General features: G+C 55.9%; 3 protein-coding genes across 3 annotated transcripts in view; 2 read left to right on the top strand and 1 right to left on the bottom strand.

Moving 5' to 3' along the window:
* Positions 1-79: 79 nt before the first annotated feature.
* On the top strand, positions 80-955 carry GCG54_00015509 (putative pyridoxal 5'-phosphate synthase subunit PDX2; the record flags this gene model as incomplete). The annotated part of the gene is made up of 2 exons (XM_045415292.1): positions 80-336; positions 454-955. The coding sequence occupies 2 exons, from the start codon at positions 80-82 to the stop codon at positions 953-955; spliced, it is 759 nt and encodes a 252-aa protein (XP_045259290.1).
* A 1,338-nt stretch (positions 956-2,293) lies between these two features.
* On the bottom strand, positions 2,294-3,082 carry GCG54_00015508 (uncharacterized protein; the record flags this gene model as incomplete). Its single annotated transcript, XM_045415291.1, has 1 exon — positions 2,294-3,082. The coding sequence occupies one exon, from the start codon at positions 3,080-3,082 to the stop codon at positions 2,294-2,296; it is 789 nt and encodes a 262-aa protein (XP_045259289.1).
* A 2,222-nt stretch (positions 3,083-5,304) lies between these two features.
* GCG54_00015507 (uncharacterized protein) overlaps positions 5,305-20,780 on the top strand; it is a gene marked incomplete at both ends in the record, with an annotated part of 30,388 nt that continues 14,912 nt past the window's right edge. The window contains 2 exons of the mRNA XM_045415290.1: positions 5,305-5,591; positions 5,647-20,780. The exon at positions 5,647-20,780 is cut by the window's right edge and continues 14,912 nt beyond it. Coding sequence (XP_045259288.1) covers positions 5,305-5,591; positions 5,647-20,780 — 15,421 coding nt within the window. The remainder of the gene's footprint in view (positions 5,592-5,646) is intronic.

The following is a 20,780-nucleotide window of genomic DNA, read 5'->3' as shown; positions in this document are numbered from 1 at the left end:
ATTCTCAACCACTTTACCCTTTATTCTCAAGGACAGCACTCTTTTTCACCACCAACTCACACATCATCACGACTTGACGATGCCTGCTGTTACTGTCGGCGTTTTGGCCCTGCAGGGCGGCTTCCACGAGCACCTCGAGCTCGTCCGGAAGGCTGCCGCATCACTCGCATCGGCCCCGGCGCCAAGTCCGATTCCCGAGATCGAGACCACCGAAGTTCGCACCGAGGAGCAGCTCCGCCGCTGTGATGCCCTCATCATTCCCGGCGGCGAAAGCACGACAATCTCCCTGGTCGCCACGCAGTCCGGCCTGATGGAACCTTTAAGAGAATTTGTAAAGTGAGTCCGCGGGCGCAGCAGCGTGATGTTATTGGTGAATTCCTGGCAAAGGTTTCTTATCACACCCCTTACTGAGTCTCATTCATGAGACAGCGGCTGATATTCATTCTTCACCAGAATTGACCGCAAGCCGGTCTGGGGCACCTGCGCCGGCGCCATCCTGCTTGCTGATGAGGCGAACTCCACCAAGAAGGGTGGCCAGGAGCTCATTGGCGGCCTCGCTGTGCGTGTCCACCGTAATCACTTTGGCCGTCAGATTGAGAGCTTCGTTGCGGACCTCGACCTGCCCTTCCTGTCGAGGGGCGACGGTGGTTCGAAAACGGCGTCGGCACCTTTCCCGGGCGTCTTCATTCGCGCGCCAATTGTGGAGGAGATCCTTTCCAATGATGCCGAGCCGAAGTCGTCAGTCGAAGTTCTAGCAGTACTGCCCGGGCGTAAGACGAAGGTTGAGGGCGTCAGCCAGAGCACGGCAGATGACTCTGTAGGTGACATCGTCGCCGTTCAGCAGAGGAACATCTTTGCCACGAGTTTCCACCCTGAGCTGACTGACGACATTCGCATTCACGTCTGGTGGCTGGAGCAAGTCCTCCAGAAACTGCCTCCCACATCATCTGCGTGAATGTCAGCCCACGAAGACGAGCGGGATCATGTGATGTCATGGTTGGCGGACGGATAGAAGTGGTGGCATCTGGCGAGCACATATCGCACACACTACGCCATCTACGAAAACGCAAACTCGCACCCCAGGGATCGACGTTGGGGGTGGACGTTTAGCAACACCGGTGGGATGCCTGACGCAGGAGAGGGGTCCTGGTTTGCATCAGAGGTATAGACGCAACGGGCGAGAAATAACGCAGATCTTAGTGCAGCGGTTGCTCGGGTGCGCAGAGTTGCGTAGCCGGCTTTGTCGCTGGAATGGGGAGAGGTGGGCTAGTGACATCCGTGGCTTGCGAAGCGAACTTCAGTCACAGAATCACACCGCATGAACCGAACGTTTGTCACCCGAACGGCCCGGGAAATGATGTACTGATCGATTTCGGAAATTATTGCGGGAATTCGGGATATTATTACGCGTGAGAAATGTTGATGGAGTTTCATAGAATAGACGCGGAAACACGGCATTTAGACAGCAGGCACGCAGGATAGACACATGTACGAAGAATACCCAGAGACGATGTTGGAACGCTGTTCCGAGGGTCGCCATCGACGAGCTTGGCAACACATGTCTGACACATCTGCGTCGAGGTGATATCAACCTGAGTATTTCCCCTCACACTCGTGGGATCCCATTGGGATCTATGATGCATAATTTGCAGATCTTCAGGAACATGATGCAGGTTTCTACCGACCCTGCGGATAGGTCCCAAGACCGTGGTCTCAGTGAAGATCACGCATAAGGGGTCCTCAATGAACACCCCTCGTGTCGGGGCTACATTGAATGTGAGTAGCGTGTGTTGCCTATTCTTAGATCGCCAATTTGAACCAAAGTCCACGATGCCGCCTTCTCGAAGATGCATTTAATTCTAGCAGCTGCGTGGATAACACGCAAACATCCATCGATTTCCTGAGGATGAGAAGGTGTCGCTTGTGAGACATAGTCCGAATAGCCCAGGACCCTCAGATCCTTTTTTCCACATTGGCACGCTGTCAACATCACGAGGGCGATTTGGGAGAATGTTAATTATTACAGGTAGTAAATTTGGGCCAAAGACCGTCAAGCGTCTCAAGCAGTTCTATGATACTGGTTGAAGTGATGGCTAAGGTAAATTACGTTTGAAAAGAAAAGAAGAATATACAGGAAATAGAAGGAATAACCCGAGAAGGTTTATACTAGGTATTAAAACAGAATGGTATCAAATATTCTTCGTGAATAGGCTCATAAACCTTGGTCGCTTTTGCAAACCTCATCAATCAGACGCTATGACATGATACCCTCCCTCCCAACTGCCTCCGCTAACTATGCTGACAAAAGAAACAAAAGAGCGAATGCACTCATGGCAAAAACCATGGACTTGTTGGAGGGGATCATATGTCCCGCTCCGCTGTTGAAGCCGTTGGGGTTGAACTCGTTGGAGTCGCTGGTAGTAGTGACCGTGGCGGTCTCTTTCTCAGTTGCTGTCGTCTTGTCGGTCTCAGTCTTGGTGACCGTGACAGGCAGCACAATAGTGCCTCCGTTGATGGTTAACCTGTCGGCCCCAGGAATGGCGGCGGCGGTAATGTCTGGCAGACAAGGGCCGTTGGCGCAGGTCTTGGTGACAAGGCGAGTAGTAGTCAGACCGGGCTCAGTGATGACCTCCTCGACAGTGACGGTGACCACAGCATCAGTCTCCTGAGGGACGGTGAGCACCGCAGTGACCGGTGTGGGGCCGTCGGTGCAAACTGCCTGAGTGGTGGTGAAGCCTGGGGGTAGGTCATCACCGTATCCGTGGCATTGGGTGATGGAACCAGAGCAGGTTTGTGTGATGGTGTAAGTCTCTGCCCTGAGACCTTCAGAACATTCCGCAGCGAAGGTTGGGTAGACGGTTGTGTAGACTGCCGTGAAACCCTCATCGTCTGCTCCCGTACCTGTTGGCTGTTGCTGCTGTTGTTCAGGCAGGATATATATCGAGATGGGCTCTACTCTGGTGACGGTAAGGGCGTCTAGTGTTGTTGTCGTAGAGCAGTCCACTTGTCTGTACTGGACCCGGCCGGCAGCAGCACCGGCAGCAAGGGTAAGGAGGAATGTGAAAGTGTTTTGAGGAGACATGTTGAATATGTTGTGTCGCAGCCCGGTTTCGCAAAGTGTGAGTGAGATCGAAATCGAAGCCTCATGAAGGAATGCAGACAAACTCTATATCAGGACATCTCATATCGAGCCGGGGACATATCGTATGCTTCTTCTAGCGTTTGGCCAAGCCTTCGTCAACTGTGACGTCCATCTCCGGACGTCATGTCACAAGGGCGTCAACTCAAAAGTCCACAAATCAACGTCGGGCAGACGCCCAAGCTACCTCCGGAGCGGAAGGGGCCATCACGACAAAGCCAAAGGGGGTTCAGTGTGAGCACAATTTGGGAACACAGCGTCCGAATGCAACCCGGCCAAGACCAAGGGTCCGCGATCGTGATCACGTATGTCTGGGGGTGTACCATACCCGGCCTGGGCCAGCGCCTCTCTCCGGGTGCGGTCAGCTCTGTTGGTCATCGGGTAAGGTTGCCCAACTGTCCCGGGCCGTCTTGTCCTCTTGCGTTAACCGGATCCAACCAAGTCAGATCTAGCAATAGTCAAGAAGCTGTCGGTGCGCCGTGGGAACGGTGAGATTGAGTTCAAGGGTCTGGACTCATAGGGGGGTGTCTTAGAAATTCGACCAACCACGGCGGCTTCGCCGGGCACCAGCAGCCCAACTGTCGCCGAGATCTTCATTCCCGTCTTTAGTTGACGTGCTAATTGTCTAGCTCACTAGGTGTGACCCACGCCCAGGACCCCAAGCTCGCAGCCTCATCCTGCTGTGTTGCTTTCGGTCTGTGGCGGCGACAGCTTGGATAGGCACTGGTGCTGCGGAGAGTGCGGAGGCGGAGAAGAGGAAGAGAAGAGACGGCGGGAGAGGGCGGATGTCAGGAAACGCCACATTCTCAAACCATCAACGGCCTCTTTACACGAACGCCTCCCGAGCCAAAAGCTGGACGCATTGGGAGCGATTATCTTCAGCTCCTCGAACCGACCTTTCCTGCGTTTACGTCTCCCAAGCTCCTTGCATCAACGCTTCCGGCCGAAAGCTCAACTGTTCGTCCTAACATGAAAGAGGTGAAGGCACCCTGATCTAAGAGCGGGAGCATAATCCGTAGCACAAGCTATCTCCGTGATTGGACATCCGTATCCACCCTCAAGGCAGTCTTCGGTGATTGGACGCTAATGTTGTCACCCCAACGGACTCAACCGTCATCCGCGGGCGCGCGATCTGGGATCGGAACTCCAACTCAACATCACTCAGCATGCCACGGATACGAAGCGTTCATTCCCTGCTGACGCTACAAGGCACAACAATGAGATTGTTAACCTTGCAGATCGCAAATGAATCATCAACGCAGTCGAGGATTCCGCAGTTTGGGCACCCGATGCGGTTCTGGCCATCTCTCGGTTGACGGACTTGTCTTAGATTGCAAGACCCCTCGGCAAGGTCCAGCAAACATTCACGCACATATGGCCGGAAAGAGCAGAAAATGGCCAGAACCAGTCGTAGTGGAGGCGAGATGAAGTCAGGAAGCACCCATTCAACCCGTTTTCAAGATGAACTCCTGAATCTTTCCCGTGCCTTGCTCGAGGAAAATTCGGCCCGGGGGATGATTTCGCCACGGGTTACCCTCTTGCCGCCTCTCTCTCGCTGCCTTTTGCCTCCCTGGATTTCCTCTTTTACCCTTCTTCATCGTGTCCCGGGAGGTGCTCTTCTTGTAGTCCAAGGCAAAATCTTGCTGTCACAGAGAGACATTGTGACAACTTGGCACGCAACCCGGGCTGAACACAGGTCCTCCGGTTTCCGCAAAGGAGCGACATTCCTCACCCACCAAGCCCATTCCGCTCGCCAGGCACGCCGCAGTCTCACGGCAACGGACACAAGGCATCTTTCATCTTTTCGTTAAAACAATCGAAGTGTCGTCAATACTACCCCTAACCTTAATACCTATTTGTTTCACGGGCGTTCATACTCTTGTCGTTCGCCAATCCCCCCCTCTCCCCGTTGGAACAAACGGCGCCTCCCGTCTTCTGTTCGCGAGATGCCAGTGCCTGTTCAGTAACGATCAGGCCTTTCATCATACGACCTGAAGTCTCAACTTCCGAATAGTATCATCGACCTAATCAATAATACCCAGGACGCGAGTCGAAGCAAGAGAAGAAGCCTGCTCCCGCACGGCTTCCAGACCTGGTGTCTTGGACGGTCTCGAGACTCTGTCGTCGTGCTGGATATCACGCATTATTAATAGTAATCTTTCAGCATGAAGCTCTTCAAAACCTTGGGCCTGTTGGCCTCCGCTGGGCAGTACTGGCTTGCGTCAGGACTGCCTCAATTCCCCGACAACCCCATGTGCACAGCTGGCATCACTTCCGTCGAAGTCCAGCCCGTACAGTTCATCGTGCGCCGCCCGATCTACATCAGCGCGTTCCTACCGGCCAACACAGTCTTGATCCTCGACGACGGACTTACACTGACAGTCACCAACGCGCCGTTGACGCTCATCACCGAAATCGACAAGCTGGGCACTCTGACCTCCGAAGTGACCAGGTAAGTTCATCTTCTTCAACCTGGACACTAACACGACACTAACTTGCCGCGCCAGAATCATTGAGGGAATCTCATCTCTCCCCAACGCATACGTCACGATCACAAGAGGTGGCCAGTCGGGAACAGAGGCAAGCACCATCACCGTGCTTCCCTCTGGCCCGGATGGCGTTGGCACTTACCTCGTCTTCACCCCCTTTGCGCTCACCGACGCGACAACCGGAGCTGGTATTCTGCCAACACCCACGGTCGGAAGCCCTGCGGCAACAATCGTCGGCTCTCCCGAGGATGCCAGTCGTCTTCTGACCGAAGCTCTGAACAGCTTGGGTAACTCTGTCCCGCCGGTAACAAACGACCCCGGCGCGACCCCGGCCAGCCCGGCTTCAGTCCCAGTGACGCTTCTGCCCACTGGAGGTGCTTTGCCTGCTGCGTTCTACACCACCGTCAACGTTGGTGGTGCCGATGGGGTGCCTCGGAACCTGACTGTTACCTCTGGAACCGAGGGCACAGTCTTCGCGCAGACCTTTGACAGATTCTCGGTCACCGTGACTGGTCCCGACAATGTCATTACCGTTCTCGGAAACGCTGGAGTCTCGCCTTCAGCCATCACCCTGGCCGGAAGCCGAGCTGCGGCGGCGGTCTCTGGAGCCAGCGGTGATGTCTTGCAGATCATCCAGACCCCTGGAGGCGAGGCAAACTTCCTGGAGCGACTTCTCACGACCACAGTAGGTGCTCAAGGGATCGAGGGAACCAGCACGTTCACAATTGTTCCTACTGGAACCGGAAGCGTTGGTGCCGTGGTTGTTCAGACTCCTCTCGCAGGTTCCGCAGGCATTTTTGCCGGACCGCTCAGGACCATTACGGCCGGTGGAAACACCGGTTCTAATGCAGTGACATTTACGGTTCCTCCTCAAGGAACCGACCAAACTGGCACTGTTGTCGTTCAGCCAGCGCAGATTGCCTTCACTGGCCCCTTCACGACCATCACCTCAGGAGGCGTCTCCGGATCCGTGCCTCTTTCTCTGACCATTTTGCCTTCGACGAGCCCCTCGCTGGGTACCGTCATTGTGCAGACTCCTCTGGCTGCGAGCCCCGTCAACTTCATCACAAGAAACGCGCTCGCCATTGCTGGTCTCGGAGCCACCATCACTCTGCCATTGGGCGGTTCTTCTGCCACTGGCCCTGCAACAGTCATCATCGCAGCAGGTTTGGGAGGTGATGATCCGGCCACGACCGCGCCGGCTGCTCTGGCTGCATCCATTGTCACGATTCGCGGTGCCTTCAACGGCACTACGCCCCAGACCTTGACCTTGGCCCCGGCTGGTGATAACTCGCTTGCGACTGTTGTTGAGCAGTTGCCCGTTGGCTTCTCTACAAACAACCAGGCGAACCCTACAGCCCCGGCTGCCCCGGCTGCGACCGGTGTCAACACCGCCGGTCAACCCAACGCCCCTGTGCCAACAGCAGGACCTTCAGTCAACCCAATTCCCAACCAGGTTCTTCCTGCTGCTATTACCAGCGGATACAGCGGCTCTGTGCCTACTACAGTCACATTGCCGCCTTCCGGAGCTCAGACGGCCAGCCAAATCGTGGTTCTCACCCCCTTTTCCAACGACTTGGTTGCCACCAACATTCTTCAGCAGCCGACAACCATTACTCAAGGAGCATCGGTTACTGTCGCGACGACCGTCACTCTGCAGCCGGGTACCATTCAGCCAGGAGCAGCAGTTCCCACTGCTCCTACTGTTCTTGTGCTGACGCCGCTGCCATCTGGTGCAGCAGCAGCAACTCCTGTAGTCAATCCGGCTCAGTTGACCACGGTTTCCGGAGTGATCAACGGTAACAGCCCCCTGACTGTTACCATTCCTCCAGCGAACTCCGTTGATCCTGGCACTGTCGTTGTCCTTCAACCTGCTCAAACGGCCGGTGTCGCCCCCGGTGTTACTCCTGGTGTTGTTCCCGGCGTCACTCCCGGCGTCGTTCCTGGTGTTACTCCCGGAGTCGTTCCCGGTGTGACTCCTGGTGTCGCTCCCGATGTTACTCCTGGTGGTGCTGCGACTCCCGGAGGTGTAGCAACTCCCGGAGCAGGCCAAGACACTGTTCTTGCTGAACCTTTCCTACCGGGGGCGTTCACGACCATCCAGTCCGGATTCAGCGGCGCAACTCCCACCACCTTCACCGTCCCCCCTGTTGCCCCAAACAGCATTGGTACAGTTGTCGTCTTGACCCCTACTAACGCAGCCGGTGCCGGTCCCTCACTGCCCGCCGGTGTACCTTTCGTGACGGTCACGAGCCCCTTCGCAGGAGAGACTCCTCAGACCAATGTATTGCTCCCATCTGGTACTAACCCCACAGGAACTGTTCTCGTTGAAGTCCCAGCTGCCCAGTTTACGCCACCCGCTTCAGGTATCAGCCTGCCCGCCGGTGTGCCATTCGTGACTGTGACAACTCCCTTTGCCGGAGAGACTCCCGAGACCAACATCTTGCTTCCCACTGGCACTGGCAGCGTTGGAACTGTTTTGGTTCAGGTGCCGTCTGCCCAGTTCACGCCAGCTGCGCAAGTAACGGCTCCCACCGCAGGCGTTGTCCCGACGCCGGGTGGCCCTCTGCTCCCTGGCATCACCATCGGAGGTCAGACCATCGTCATCCCCGGAATCACCATTGGCGGCCCCATTGCTCTGCCTACTGGTCTTAACTTGGGATCTTTCCTCACCCTGACTCAGGCCGGGTCAGACCCAAACACCGTAGTCTTCCTTCCCACGGGTACCAACCCGGGTCTTGTTGTCATTCAGACACCGACTGTCGCGCCGACTGCTGTTCCTGGCGTTGGTGTCTTCACGACCCTCTTCCAGGGGTACACCGGCTCAACGCCCACCACCACGACTCTGCCGCCGACGGGAACCAACACCCTCGGCGTCGTCTTGGTTCAGACTCCTCTGGTGAACGTCCTCGACACCACGACCGTTGGTTTCACTGGTACAGCACCCAGCACCATCACCGTGCAGCCCTCTTTGGGTGGCTCTGGTATCGTGGTTGTTGAAACTCCTTTCGTCAATCCCTTACAATCCACCCCGGCTGTCCCAGCTCAGATCTTCACGAGCATCACCCAGGGCTTTACCGGATCTGTCCCGACTACAATTACGCTCCAGCCTACTGGAACCAACACAGTTGGTACCGTGGTTGTTCAGACCCCCATCTTCCCTGGAGGTGGAGTTCAAGTCACCACGCCAGCAGACCCGGCCGCGTCGGACCCGGGTGATCCTCTGATTGACATCATCGCCACCTCAACTGTCGGTATTCCCGGCTTGCTGTCGCCGACGACGACTACGATCTTGCCGAGCGGAACCAATCCCGGCTCTGTCATCGTTCAGACTCCAGTGTCACTTACCGGCTCTCCAGGACCCAACCAGCCTCAGTCCTTCGTCACCCTCGCGACGGGTTACACTGGAACTGTCCCTCTGACGACCACCATTCTGCCCGCAGGCACCAACTCGGTTGGAACTGTTCTTATCCAGACACCTACTCAAGGCGGAGGAGGAGGCGGTGGCGGCGGCGCAGGTGGTGTCCCAACTGTTGGTGTTACTCCTGACCCTGCTCTTACTCAAGCTCTCACGACCATCACGGCTGGATTCTCTGGTTCCGTGCCGACCACCATCACATTCTCCGCCACTGGTGCTCAGACTGCTGGTATTGTTGTCGTCCAGACTCCTACCACTGGTCCTTTCGCATCTCCCTCCGTTCAACCGGCCGAGTTTGTCACGTTCTTCACTGGATATACTGGATCCGTGACTGCCATCTCTACGATCTTGCCTACTGGCACTGCTTCTGTTGGCACCATCTTGATCCAGACTCCTACTGCTGGTGCTGTTGCAACCTCGCCTCCGGTTGTTCCCACTGGTTTTGTTCTCACTACCGCTGGCTACACCGGCTTGGTTCCCACGACTATCACGATCCAGCCGTCGGGCACCAACCCCGGCACCGTCTTGGTCCAAACACCTACGGTCGACCCCGCGACTTTGGTTCCGACTGGATTTGTTCTCACCACTGCTGGATACACTGGTTCAGTTCCGACTACTGTCACTATTCAGCCCTCTGGTACAAACCCAGGAACCGTCTTGGTCCAGACACCTACCGTCGAACCCACGACGCTCGTTCCGACTGGATTCATCCTTACTACAACCGGATATACCGGTTTGGTTCCGACCACCATCACCATCCAGCCCTCTGGCACAAACCCAGGCTCTGTCATTGTCCAGACCCCGACTGTTCTGCCAGCCTCGGTTCCCTCAGGATTCGTCCTCACAACGACTGGTTACACTGGTCTTGTGCCGACAACGGTGACCGTCGAGCCCTCAGGAACCAACCCAGGCTCTGTTATTGTCCAGACCCCAACTATCATCGTCGACCCTGCTCAAGTCCCAACCGGCTTCGTGGTCGCAACGACCGGCTATACTGGATCTGTCCCAACCACCGTCACTATTCAGCCGTCGGGAACCAACCCCGGCACTATTCTCATCCAGACACCTGCAGGCGAGCCTCAGATCATCCCAAGTGGATTTGTCGTAGCCACCACTGGGTATACCGGCTCTGTACCGACAACGGTTACCATCCTCCCGACTGGCACTCAGTCTATTGGAACCGTCCTGATCCAGACTCCAACTGCTGTTGCCAGTCAGACCGGAGGCAGCGGTGCCGGTGGCGGTCCCATCGAGCCCGTCTTTTTGAGCAGCGGCTACGCTGGATCTGTCACGTCAACTCTGACCTTGACTCCTTCAAACGTCGGAGACCCGACAACATTGGTCGTACTCACACCTAGCGACGCTGCTGGTGTCACGCCATCTCCTACAGTCACCGTGGAGCCAATTGTCTTCATTACTTTAACCATCGGATACCCTGGTCCTACAATTGCCACCTTGACCTTGTTCCCTAGCAGCGGCAACCCGATCGGAACTGTCCTCATCCAGACTCCCTTACCGTCTGGACAGAGCAACACCATCACTGCCACTGGCTTCACCACGCAAACTCTCCCCTTCACGGGATCAGTGCCGACCACCATCACTATCCCCCCGGCTGCCACGGACCCCAATGGCATCGCGACGGTCATTGTGCAGGACCCGATTGCTTCGTACGTCACTGTTTCAAGCGGGTACTTCGGTTCCGGTATTGCGACGACGACTCTCGCTCCCGCAAACCCAGGAGACCCAGGCACCGTCGTCATCCAGACACCTCTTCCGGCTTCATTCTTCACCACCACTGTAGGATACACTGGCTTGGTTCCCACTACGACCACGCTGCTGCCGTCTGGAACCGATACCGTTGGCGCTGTCATCATTCAGGTCCCTACATCTACTCCCGCGCCGACCGCCGACCCTGCCATCTCCTACATTACGGTGTCCACCGGGTACTCGGGAGTGGCAACTCAAACCACCACAATTCTGCCTACGGGAACCGAAACTGTTGGCCTGGTTCTTATCCAGACTCCCACGGCTGCCGGCGGCGATACCGCTACCGCACCTGGAGTTACTCCCACGGCCCCTGATGTTACTGCTACCCCTGGAATCAGCTTCATCACGACGACTACGCTATGGGATTCAACGGGTACATCCACGGAAACCACGTTCCCTACTGGCACGCAGGCTGTGGGCAGTGTCATTGTCTTTGCTCCTCGATTTGCCAGATTCATCACAACAACTATTGGCTGGACTGCAAGTGGCCTGTCTACGACCACTAGCCCTACGACAAGTGCAAGCGAGGTCATTGGCATGGTCATTATTTACACTCCTGAACCCACTGCCGCCCCTACGTCCGCTCTCGATCCTTCTGTTGGCGCATCTGTCACTCCCGCCGCATCTCCGAGCGTGGAATTTGCTACTCTTACTAGCACCTACTCAGGATCGGTGCCCACCACATTCACGCTCGCTCCTAGCGGCACTGACACCGTGGGTACTCTCGTGGTCTTGGTGCCAAGCTCCACGGCAAGCCCTGATGCATCTGGAGGGGATCCAGTCTTCGCGACTCTTACGAGCACGTACGCAGGCTCCATTCTTTCAACGTCAACGATTGTGCCCACGGGAACCAATTCCCAGGGCACTCTTGTCGTCCTTGTTCCGAGCAGCGCTGCCTCTCCTGGTGCGACTGGCTCACCTGGAGCATTGTTCGAGACTATTACGTCTACCTATGGAGGTTCCATCACCTCTATCGAGACTCAGTTGCCTTCCGGCTCTGATCCCACCGGAACTGTCATTGTCTACGTTCCAAGCGATGTCTTGGCTTCGCCGACAACCACGCCTGGCCCTGCCTTGACCACGGTCACTTCCGCTTACCCCGGATCTGTCATATCGACTGCCATTGCTTCACCCGCCAACCCGGGCGACCCAGGCACTGTTATTGTCTACATCCCGACGAGCGTGGTTTCAGACACGGGTGCCTTTACAACGGTGCTTTCGACTTACACCGGCTTGGTACCTGCGACAACGACTGTTCTTCCCGCCAACATCAACGACCCGGCTACGGTCATTGTGCTGATTCCGAGCGCGACCCCCACAGTCAGCGTCCCGGAGGCCACCAGCGGTGGTTCTGGTGGCGGTGCTGGACTTCCCGCACTCTCAACAAGCCTTTATGATGGATCGGTGACTCTGACCACAACTGTTCCGGGGGTATCAGGCCTACCAGACCAGACTCTGGTCCTTGTTCCCAGCATTACTCCCACGGCGACCCTGCCGGGCGGTGGTGCTGGTGGTCTGCCAGGACTTATCACTAGCCTCTACGATGGTTCCATCACCCTCACGACTACCATTCCTGGGGTTTCAGGAGCTCCTGACGAGACCCTGGTTCTCATTCCCAGCATCACGCCTACGGCGACTTTGCCAGATAATGGTGCTAGTGTCTTGCCTAATCTCATCACCAGTCTTTACGACGGCTCCATCACTCTTACAACTACGCTGCCTGGAGTCTCGGGTCTCCCAGACCAAACTGTGATCCTTATCCCAAGCATCACGCCGACGGTGAGCCTTCCAGGTGGTGGAGCTGGCGGAGTTTCAGGCTTGGTGACCAGTTTCTACGATGGCTCGGTCACTCTCACCACTATCATCCCTGGGGTGACGGGTCTTCCTGATGAAACTCTTGTCCTCATTCCGAGCGTCACGCCGACTGCCAGTCTCCCTGACGACGGAGCCAGCGAATTGCCTGCTCTCATTACTAGTTTCTATGACGGTTCAGTCACACTGACTACCACGATACCTGGAGTTTCCGGTCTTCCAGAGACAGTCGTCCTCATTCCGAGTGTTACACCCACGGCAAGCATCCCGGGATTGTCTACCAGCTTTTACGACGGGTCGGTCACTCTCACGACCACAATCCCTGGCGCGTCTGGTCTTCCTGACCAGACTCTTGTCTTGGTGCCAAGCATCACGGTTGATCCAGCTGCCACTGGCGGCGCTGGAGGCTTGCCTGCGCTGGCCACCAGTTTCTATGGTGGTTCGGTCACCCTTACCACCACGATTCCTGGCGTGTCGGGATTACCTGATCAGACCCTCGTTCTTGTCCCCGGCGTTACGCCCGAGCCATCTCTACCGGGCACAACTCTGGCTCCTGGAGTATACACAAGCACTTACGATGGATCTATCACGTTCGCGTTGACGATTCCTCCTTACACCATTGGATTGCCTGGCGCGACCATCATATTCGTTCCTAGCCTTCCAGGTGTTCTCACAGCCACACCGACGGCTTTGGGCCAAGGGCTCGTGACCAGCTTGTACGATGGTTCAGTTACTTTCACCTCGACTCTTCCTGGCGTTTCTGGCCTGCCCGACGAAACAATCGTCTACATCCCAAGCGTAACGGGACTCCCCACTGCGGCACCAACCGCCTCAGCTCCGGGAATCATTACAAGCTTGTACGATGGATCCGTCACTTTCACATCAACCCTCCCTGGTGTGTCGGGTCTGCCCGATGAAACCGTCGTGTTCATTCCAAGTGCCCCAGGTCTGCCTACATCGCTTCCGACAGCCTTGGGCCAGGGCTTGGTGACGAGCTTCTACGATGGTTCTGTCACTTTGACATCAACGATTCCTGGTGTCTCTGGTCAGCCAGATGAGACTATTGTGTTCGTCCCTACCATCACAGGCCTGCCAACAGCAGCCCCCACAGGTCCAATCACCAGTTTTTATGATGGCTCCGTCACCTTTACGTCCACAATCCCAGGCGCATCCGGCCTGCCTGATGATACCATTGTTTACATCCCAAGCGCTGGAGCTCTTCCCAGCTCTAACTTGGGCGGTCTTCCCACATCTGCGCCTACCGCTCTCGAGGCGGGCTTGTACACAAGCACATACGGTGGCTCCATTACTTTCACGTCGACTCTGCCCGAAGTATCTGGACTGCCTGGAGCGACCATTATCTTTGTTCCTAGCATTACGGCTCCAGCAGTGCCCTCAGCTACGCCTGGCGGCTTGGTGACAAGTCTTTATGATGGCTCGATTACCTTCACATCTACTGTCCCTGGCGTATCTGGTTTGCCCGATGACACGGTAGTCTTCCTGCCCAGTATTACCGGCCCCGTGGATCCCACGAGTATTGGTACTGGTGCGGGAGGCTTGGCCACGAGCCTCTACGACGGCTCAATCACCTTTACCTCAACCATTCCTGGCGTCTCCGGCCTGCCAGACGATACAATCATTTTCCTACCGTCTCTTACGGCTCCAGCCGTCCCTACCAGCGTTGCTGGAGGCTTGGTCACGAGTTTCTATGACGGTTCAATCACTTTGACTACCACCATTCCGGGCGCTTCTGGATTCCCAGATGAGACTCTTGTGCTTGTGCCATCGATTACGGACCCTGCCCTCGGAGCAGTGCTTACCAGCTTGTACGATGGGTCGATTACGCTTACGACCACTCTCCCTGGCGTATCTGGCTTGCCAGATCAAACCGTCGTCTTGGTGCCTTCGATCACAGCTCCGGCTGTCCCGACAAGTGCCATCGGCGGGCTAGTCACTAGCCTGTACGATGGGTCGATTACCCTTACGACTACTATCCCTGGAGTCTCTGGCCTACCAGGCCAGACTGTTGTCCTGGTGCCTTCAATCACCGACCCTGCGCTCCCTACAAGTGCAGTTGGCGGATTGGCGACGAGCCTATACGACGGATCGGTCACACTCACAACGACGATCCCAGGGGTTTCTGGCTTACCAGACCAAACCCTTGTCCTCATCCCCAGTGTCACCGGCGCGCCGGCTTTGCCCAATCTTTTCACAAGCACCTATGACGGCTCCATCATATTCACATCCACGGTTCCGGGTGTTTCGGGCCTGCCGGACGACACCATTGTGTTCGTCCCTGGCATTACCGCTGCTCCATCATTGCCCAATCTCCTTACCAGTACTTATGGCGGTTCTGTCACCGTCACATCCGTCATTCCAGGTGCCTCGGGCGCGCCAGATGAGACTATTGTGTTGGTTCCTGATCTGACCGATTCGCTGGCGTTGCCAAACATTCTCACAAGCACTTATGATGGATCTATCACTGTCACATCCGTTATCCCTGGTATCACTGGGTTGCCCGATGAGACGATCGTCCTCGTACCTAGTGCTGCGCCAAGTCTGCCAGCTGGTGGTCTTCTTACCAGCACTTACGATGGCTCTATCACGCTCACTTCTGTCATCCCTGGAGTCACCGGGTTGCCTGACGAAACGATTATCCTGGTGCCGAGCGCGACCCCTACGCTGGGTGGTCTTATCACCAGCACCTACGACGGCTCCGTCACCCTTACCTCTATCATTCCAGGTGTTTCAGGCCTGCCAGATCAAACAGTCATTCTCGTGCCCAGTGTCGATCCAACTTTGCCAGCCAGCGGCTTGCTCACAAGTACTTACGGAGGCTCAGTCATCTCGACAACTACACTCCCGGTTGGAACAGATGGTCTGCCTGGTGCCACCGTTGTCCTGGTACCTAGCATCACGGGTGCTCCGGCACTCCCGAATGTTTTCACCAGTCTCTACGATGGACAGAGTACTTTCACTTCCATCCTTCCTGCCGGAACTGCTGGCGACCCTGGGGCGACAATCATCTTCATCCCTCGCCCAACAACCGTTGTGTCAGCTGGCGGTCTCTTCACAAGCACCTATGATGGATCAGTCATTTCAACCACGACACTTCCGGTTGGAACGGACGGCCTTCCTGGTGCCACTATTGTTCTTGTTCCCGGCATTACGGCTACACCGGCGCTCCCTAATATCCTTACGAGCACTTACGATGGCTCAGTTGAGATCACCTCGACAATTCTCAACAGCGCAGGTGATCCAATTGAGACCTTGGTTCTCGTCCCAAGCTCGACTGGATTGCCCATTGGTGTTTCTGCTTTGCCGACAAGCACTTACGACGGCTCTGTCACCGTAACCTCGACAATCCTGGACTCTTCTGGCAGCCCTGTCCTTACTGCAATCTTCGTCCCAGGCTCAACTGCCTTGCCCGCGTTGCCCACAAGCTTCTATGATGGATCTGTAACCTTGACGTCGACGATTCTGGATCCTTCCGGAAATCCCGTCGAGACCGCTGTGTTCGTCCCAAGCATCACAGGTGTTCCTCAATTGCCGACCAGCCTCTACGATGGTTCGATCACATTGACATCAACCATCTTGGACGCCTCCGGAAACCCAGTTGAGACGGCCGTCTTCGTTCCCAGCATCACTGGTCTGCCTCAATTACCAACAAGTCTCTATGATGGGTCTGTCACTGTTACTTCGACAATCCTTGATGCTTCTGGCAACCCTGTTCAAACTGCAGTCTTCGTTCCCAGCATTACCAGTCTTCCTGCCGCTTTGCCCACGAGCCTTTACGACGGGTCAATTACGGTCACATCAACTATACTGGATACCTCGGGTAACCCGGTCCAAACCGCGATCTTCGTGCCGAGCGGTGTGCCGAGCGTTACCGGCCTTCCTGGTGCCCTACCAACCAGTCTTTATGATGGGTCGATCACCGTCACGTCAACCATCCTCGATGCTTCGGGTAACCCAGTTGAAACGGCTGTGTTTGTACCAAGCTTTACTGGTCTCCCTAACGTCTTGCCAACAAGTCTATATGATGGGTCCGTTACGCTTACATCAACCATTCTTGATGCTTCCGGAAACCCTGTTCAAACGGCTGTGTTCGTGCCCAGCGTTACTGGCCTCCCTGATGTCCTGCCTACGAGTCTTTACGGTGGATCTATCACACTTACATCGACCATTCTTGACGCATCGGGTAATCCGATTCAAACAGCCGTCTTCGTTCCAAGTATCACCGGATTGCCTAGTGCACCTGGCGCATTGCCGACTAGCCTTTACGATGGATCGGTGACGTTGACGTCTACTATTTTGGACGCGTCCGGAAACCCAATCCAGACTGCTGTGTTTGTTCCAAGCAACACTGGCCTTCCAGGCGCCCTACCAACCAGCTTCTACGATGGCTCGGTGACTCTGACTTCCACAATTCTTGACGCGTCTGGAAACCCAGTTGAAACTGCGGTCTTCGTGCCGTCTATCACTGGCTTGCCTAACGTTCTTCCGACCAGCTTCTACGACGGATCTGTGACCTTGACGTCGACCATCTTGGATCCTTCAGGCAACCCAATCCAGACCGCCGTATTTGTTCCGACGATCACGGGTCTGCCCGACGTGCTCCCAACAAGTTTCTATGATGGATCTGTTACCCTTACTTCTACCATCTTGGACGCATCTGGCAACCCGATCCAGACCGCGGTTTTCATCCCGACAGTCACTGGATTGCCCAACGTGCTTCCCACTAGCACCTACGATGGATCTGTTACTTTGACCTCCACTATCCTGGATCCTTCTGGTAACCCTATCTTGACGGCAATCTTTGTTCCCGGATCGACTGCACTGCCCAGCCTGAATCTTCCTACTAGCACCTATGATGGCTCCGTCACATTGACCTCAACCATCCTGGATGCGTCAGGAAACCCTGTTGAGACTGCAGTATTTGTACCAGGCCTCACGAGCTTAGCGAACAACGGTCTTCCTACCAGCACGTACGATGGCTCCGTGACATTGACATCGACGATTTTGGACCCATCTGGGAACCCTATTCAAACGGCGATCTTCGTGCCGGGGTCTTCCGCTCTTCCGGATCCTGGAGTGTTGACAAGCGGTTACGATGGTTCCGTGACGTTGACCTCAACCATCTTGGATGCCTCGGGCGATCCTGTGCAGACCGTCGTTCTTGTGCCGACTGCCACTGGCCTCCCAGGTGGTGGACTTCTTACCAGCACTTACGACGGATCGATCATCTCAACCACCACGCTTCCCGTCGGTACCGATGGCTTGCCTGGCGCGACTGTTATTCTTGTACCCAGCCCAACTGTTCCCGCACTGGATGTCTTGACAAGCACATACCCTGGCTCTGTGACCTTGACGACGACCGTTCCGTTTGGGCCACCTGGCTCTTCTGCAGTCGTCGTTTTGGTTCCAAGTGCTACTGCGGCCCTTGGAGATATCCTCACCACCACCTACGGTGGATCAGTTACTCTCACCAGCACATTCCCTGCCGGCCCGAATGGCGAGGCTCCGTCTACTGTCGTCTATGTTCCGGGCATCACCGACGCCCTGCCAAACTTGCTCACAAGCACTTATGATGGCTCGATTACTTTCACCTCCACGCTGCCAGCGGGTCCCTCTGGCGAGCCCGGTGCTACTGTCATCTTCGTTCCCGGCATTACTGGCGTTCCTTCTGCTCCCACCAGAAGCATCTCGTTTGCGACCATCACAAGCGCATACACTGGTGCTCTTCCCTCCGCCACCACGATTTTCCCGACTGGTGACAACGATGAAGGTACCATCATCATCCTCGAGCCCGCCTCATCAGGAGCCGGTGGCGACCCGGCTCTGTTCGTCACGCTTACGAGTGGCTACTCCGGCCTTGTGCCATCTGCGACTACCATCCTGCCTACTGGCACCGAGACACTTGGCCAAGTCATCATTTTGGTGCCCACAGCCACGGACGGAAGCACTCCCACCTTCAACTTTGCCACCATCACCAGTGGATACACCGGTCTGGTGCCGTCTGCCACCACCATCTTCCCTACCGGAACCGACACCGACGGGACGGTTATCATTCTTGAGCCGACGGCCACCCAACCGCTTGCGTTCACAACCATCACTAGCCTCGGTGTTGGATCCGTTACGTCGACTACAACAATCTTGCCGACTGTCACGGGCGATCCCGGAATCGTCGTCGTCTTCGACCCGGATCTCCTTGGCACAACTTCGGACCTTCCATCGTACACCACGGTCATCAGCACATACGATGGATTGTCTCTCACAACTTCCACCTTGGCACCTGCGGGAACTGACACTATTGGAACTGTTGTGGTTCTTGTACCTAGTGCAAGCGTTTCCATCCCTGGAGTTTCGTCCTATGTCACTCTCACCAGCACTTACAGTGGCTTGGAGCCTCTTGTTTCGACGTTGGCACCTTCTGGCACCGACACGGTTGGCACCATCATCTTCTACGAGCCCATCGCTACCCCAACAGCTGATTTCACGACGATCATCAGCACTTACGATGGGTCTGCCGTGGCCACGTCAACGATTGCTCCGGCCAATCCTGGCGATATCGGCACTGTCATCATCCTTCAGCCTGCTTCTCTCGTCAGCACCCCTGTTCTGTCCGTCACAGCCATCTTCACTACCATCACCACCACATACGATGGCAGCATCATTCAGACCACGACGGCCTTGCCTACGGGAACTGGTCTCGGTGAAATTGGCACTGTCATTGTCCAAGTTCCCAGCGCGCTGGCCGATCTCTTTACTACTGTCACCAGCGGCTACGACGGCTCGGTCACCTTGACCACGACTCTGCTGCCCGATGCGACTGACCCTGCCGGTCTCGGCACGGTTGTTGTCCAGGTGCCCACTCAGCTTCCTTTGAGCACTGGCAGCTTGGGTGAACTGTTCACGACAGTAACATCGACATACGCCGGTTCGGTTACCCTTACGTCTACGGCCCTGCCCAATCCTGCCGATCCCACTCCGATTATCTCCATCATTGTTCAGATTCCTGGAGATCCTGCAGCAAGCACAGGTCTATTGGGTGACCTGTTTACGACAGTCACTTCGACTTACGCTGGTTCCGTTACTCTTACATCCACAGCACTCCCTGATCCAGCAGACCCCACTGGCATTAAAACAGTCATCGTGCAGGTCCCTGGTCAAGCGGCAACAAGTACTGATGCTTTGGGCAACATCTTCACCACGATTACATCCACGTACGCTGGATCCGTTACCCCTACAACAACTGCTCTTCCAGACATTGCAGACCCGACCGGCATTAGGACCGTCATCGTGCAAGTTCCTGGCGATCAAGCCACGTCGACAGACATTTTGGGCGATGTTTTCACCACCGTGACGTCGACGTACGCTGGCTCCGCCACTCTCACTTCTACGGCTCTGCCTGACGTTGCGGACCCAAGTGGCATCCGAACAGTCATTGTACAGGTTCCAGGCGACTTGGCGTCTTCCGCGACAGATCCTCTTGCCGCGTCGTTCACAACCATTTTCAGCACCTACCCTGGCTCAGTCACTTTGACAACTACTTTGCTGCCTGCTGCAACTGACCCGTCTGGTCTCGGCACTGTCATTGTCCAGCTTCCGGATATCCTCGCCACGTCTACGGGGGATGCCCTGTCAACATCAACAGACGGTGTTTTGCCTGTGTCTTTCACCACGATCTTCAGCACGTACGACGGCTCCATTCCGCTCACCACGACCCTGGCACCGGACGTTACCGACCCATCTGGCCTTGGAACTGTCATCGTTCAAATCCCTGCGAGCGCTACTTCCGATCCTTTAGCTGCTTCGTATACTACCGTCACCAGCGGCTACACTGGTTTGGTCCCTCAGACCACCACCTTGGCGCCCGCGAATCCTGGAGATCTCGGAACAGTCGTCGTACAAGTCCCCAGCGCTACTGTCGATCCCGGAGTCTTCCTTACCACCGTCACAAGTGGCTACGATGGCTCAATTACTCAACTCACTACTTTGCCCGTTGCCACCGTTGATGGTTCGAGGATTCAAACTGTGATCGCCCAGGTTCCTACCATTGCGCCAACCGACTCGATTGATCTTGATAATCTTCTCGTCACCTTGACAAATGGCTATGACGGTTCGGTGACCTTGACAACAACATTGCCCGCGG

The sequence above is a fragment of the Colletotrichum gloeosporioides genome (genome assembly GCF_011800055.1).
Source record: "Colletotrichum gloeosporioides strain Lc1 chromosome Unknown consensus_79, whole genome shotgun sequence".
Taxonomy (NCBI): Eukaryota; Fungi; Ascomycota; class Sordariomycetes; order Glomerellales; family Glomerellaceae; genus Colletotrichum; species Colletotrichum gloeosporioides.
This window is presented reverse-complemented; position numbering and strand designations above follow the sequence as displayed.